The sequence below is a fragment of the Quercus robur genome, chromosome 12 (genome assembly GCF_932294415.1).
Source record: "Quercus robur chromosome 12, dhQueRobu3.1, whole genome shotgun sequence".
NCBI lineage: Eukaryota > Viridiplantae > Streptophyta > Magnoliopsida > Fagales > Fagaceae > Quercus > Quercus robur.
The window spans coordinates 41,216,765-41,219,827 of NC_065545.1; the positions used below are offsets into that span (position 1 = coordinate 41,216,765).

A 3,063-nucleotide genomic window follows, 5' to 3' on the forward strand; every position below is an offset into this window, starting at 1 on the left:
ATCTGAGAAAAGTAACAAATTGACTTCAGTGGTCTGTAACGTGTTTGGGATAATACCTACATATTTATCAGGCTTGTTTCGTCCTAGATTTCACGCAAATTGTACTACCCAATTGTCAGCAAGGAGCCTAGTATGGTTGGAAAATTAACTGATCAAACTACCACCATTGTTTCGTGTTTCTTTGGGATCTTATCATTATGATGCTTTCAAAACCACTAGTAAATCGCATTCAGCTGAGCAAATTTCACCCCACAATCATAGTGCCTGCCAAACTTGACCAACCATTAATTATTTCTAAAGAAATTGGATCTTTTGCGCTGACTGAAAACAAGAATGGGATCCATGATACACAATCAGGTGAAGTGGGACAACAAGGCTAAGATGTTATTAGCACAACCTCAACTACACAATCTGTTCATTGATAGCCATATTAGTGACTTAAATAAGCCAAAGTTGCTATTGTTCCTGAAATCAACTGTATTAGAACTCAATATTTATAGGTCCAACTCATGCCCTCTAAAGCACTGCCACTAGATTCCAAACACAAACCATTCTTTCATAGAAAGACTCATAAACTTTCTAATGGAAGTAGAGGCTCCAGGGCATGACAAATTTGAAGTGAACTTCACTGGAAAAAGTATTATCAAAGCTGTGAACCCCTTGCCAGGGCCTCATATCCTCACTCTCTCAAACCTTGATCTTCTTTCTGGCCGCTTTCCTGTAACATACTTTTACTTCTACCACAAACCTCTTGTCAGTAACCTTACACCGATTGTTGACATTCTCAAGAGCTCCCTTGCTGAAACTCTCAATAACTACTACCCCTTTGCTGGCCGCATCGTTCAGAACCTGAATACTTGTGAGCCTGAAATCATTTGTGACAACAATGGTGCGCTACTTGTAGAAGCTCAAGCCAATATCCGTTTGAAGGAATTAAATTTTTACGACCTTAATCAACTTTTGCAGGGGAAGTTGGTTAAACTCAGCCCTGACTTCCCCCTGCAAGTCCAAGTAACACATTACACTTGTGGAGGCATTTCAATAACATTCACCTTTGACCATGCACTAGGTGATGCGAGTGCCTTTGGAAATTTTCTTGTCGCTTGGTCTGAAATCACTCAAAAGAAGCAAATATCATGCATACCAGATCACCGGAGAAATCTTCGTGCACGTTGTCCTCCTAGGTATCATCCTTCCTTGGACCAAACTTTTGTCAAGTGCACCATAGAAGAGATAATAAATATGCCAACAACCAAAATCCAGCTTAAGCGCCTTTATCATATTGATGCAGCAAGCATTGAGAGGCTACAAAAACTTGCATGTGTTAATGGTAATAAGAGAACAAAGATTGAGGCTTTCTCAGCTTATGTTTGGAAGGTTATGATTAATGCAATTGATCAATCCCATTCAAAGTGCAAGATGGGCTGGTTAGTTGATGGACGTGCTAGAATGTGTGGAGAAGAGAATTCCATGTCAAACTACATAGGCAATGTCTTGTCTGTGACTTTTGCAGAGGCAAGTCTCATAGAACTAAAGCAAGATTCTATTTCGGATATTGCCAATAATGTTCATGAGGCGATTTCAAAGGCGACTACTCAGGATCATTTCCTGGATTTGATAGATTGGATAGAGTGCCACAGGCCTGGTTTAATGCTATCAAGAATTGTGTTAGGCCAAGGTGGACCAGCCTTGGTTTTGTCATCAGGAAGAAGGTTTCCAGTTGCTGAAGTTGATTTTGGATTTGGTAGTCCAGTGCTAGGAACAGTCTGCTCCACTATAGAAAGGATTGGAGTTGCTTACCTGAACCAAAGGCAAAGTGCTAGGGGTGATGGCTCATGGACTATATCAGCTATCTTATGGCCGGAATTGGCAGCTGCTTTGGAGTCTGATTCGATTTTTCAGCCCATGTCTGCAAATCATCTTCAACTTTAGTGTTATGGCATGTCTTTCTTCACTGTTATAACTTTTTATATGTTTTATATGTACGAATTGGACTTCCATTATTGCACAATTTCGCTTGAGTCGAGATTTGCTTAAGTGAGATTCTTAGATTAAACATTGTTGTGTTAACTTCAAATGACCATGTCTCACTCATTTCCAATCCAAGTTGAATCAAATTTATGTCCGTTTTAAAGCCCTAGATGTCAGATTTACAGCGAAACATGTTTCACTTAGAGATTAATTATAGCACAAAACAAAAGTAGACTTAGGATTTTAAGTTAGGAGGACTGAAGTATTAGAAAAAAAAAAAATCCAAATGGGAATCCATATAGTACTAACAAACTATTAACCAAGATCAATACACAAAATCATTGTTTCTTAATACATTAAGATGTAATCATTTTCCAACAAAGACAAAATAATACAAAATAATATTGTTTCTTAAAAGTATCAATTGTTGCAAAAAAAAAAATAAAAAAATAAAACAAAAAATCACAAAATAAAACTTACTTTTACTACTTTAATATAGCATTTGAAATGTCTTGTATGATATTATTTTTGGTATTTAGTGTTTTGAATACTAAATATTTACCATTTAGAACACCTAATGCTAGCACTCTAATAGTGGGCTAACTGGAATTTTTTATTTTAAAATTTTGTTTTTGTTAAGTTTTTGAGTTGGGTAATTGCTAGTTGGGCTAGACTAATCAAAAGAGAGGGAGTATAAATTTTGGAAAAGTGAAGCACAACTCTAGAAATTAAAAAAAAAAAAAAAAAATATATATATATATATATAATGATTAAAAAAAAATCTTTTTCTTTTTCTTTGGGCTAGGAGGGCCCAATTTTTTTTCCCCTTTTTTCTTTAGACCAGGGGGACCAGGCCCCCTGGCCACCCCTGTGGGTCGGTCCCTAGCACAAAAGATATGGGAAAAGGTTCATCAACTCCTTATTTTTGAACAAATCAAAACCTTCCCAAACTTAATCAGATTACGATACGACCCAGCTATGACACGTATTCGCGTTGGGATTTGAAAATACATCTATGAACCCTACCAATCCTCCTTTGTCAATTCCATGACAAAACATTATAATACGAAGTCAATTCAAGATTACAAATAC

General features: G+C 36.7%; 1 protein-coding gene across 1 annotated transcript; it reads left to right on the forward strand.

Annotated features, from left to right (window-relative positions):
- The first annotated feature begins 544 nt into the window (after positions 1-544).
- Positions 545-2,077, forward strand: LOC126710341 (coniferyl alcohol acyltransferase). Its single transcript, XM_050410760.1, has one exon. The coding sequence runs from the start codon at positions 583-585 to the stop codon at positions 1,930-1,932; it is 1,350 nt and encodes a 449-aa protein (XP_050266717.1). The 5' UTR covers positions 545-582; the 3' UTR covers positions 1,933-2,077.
- Positions 2,078-3,063: the final 986 nt, after the last annotated feature.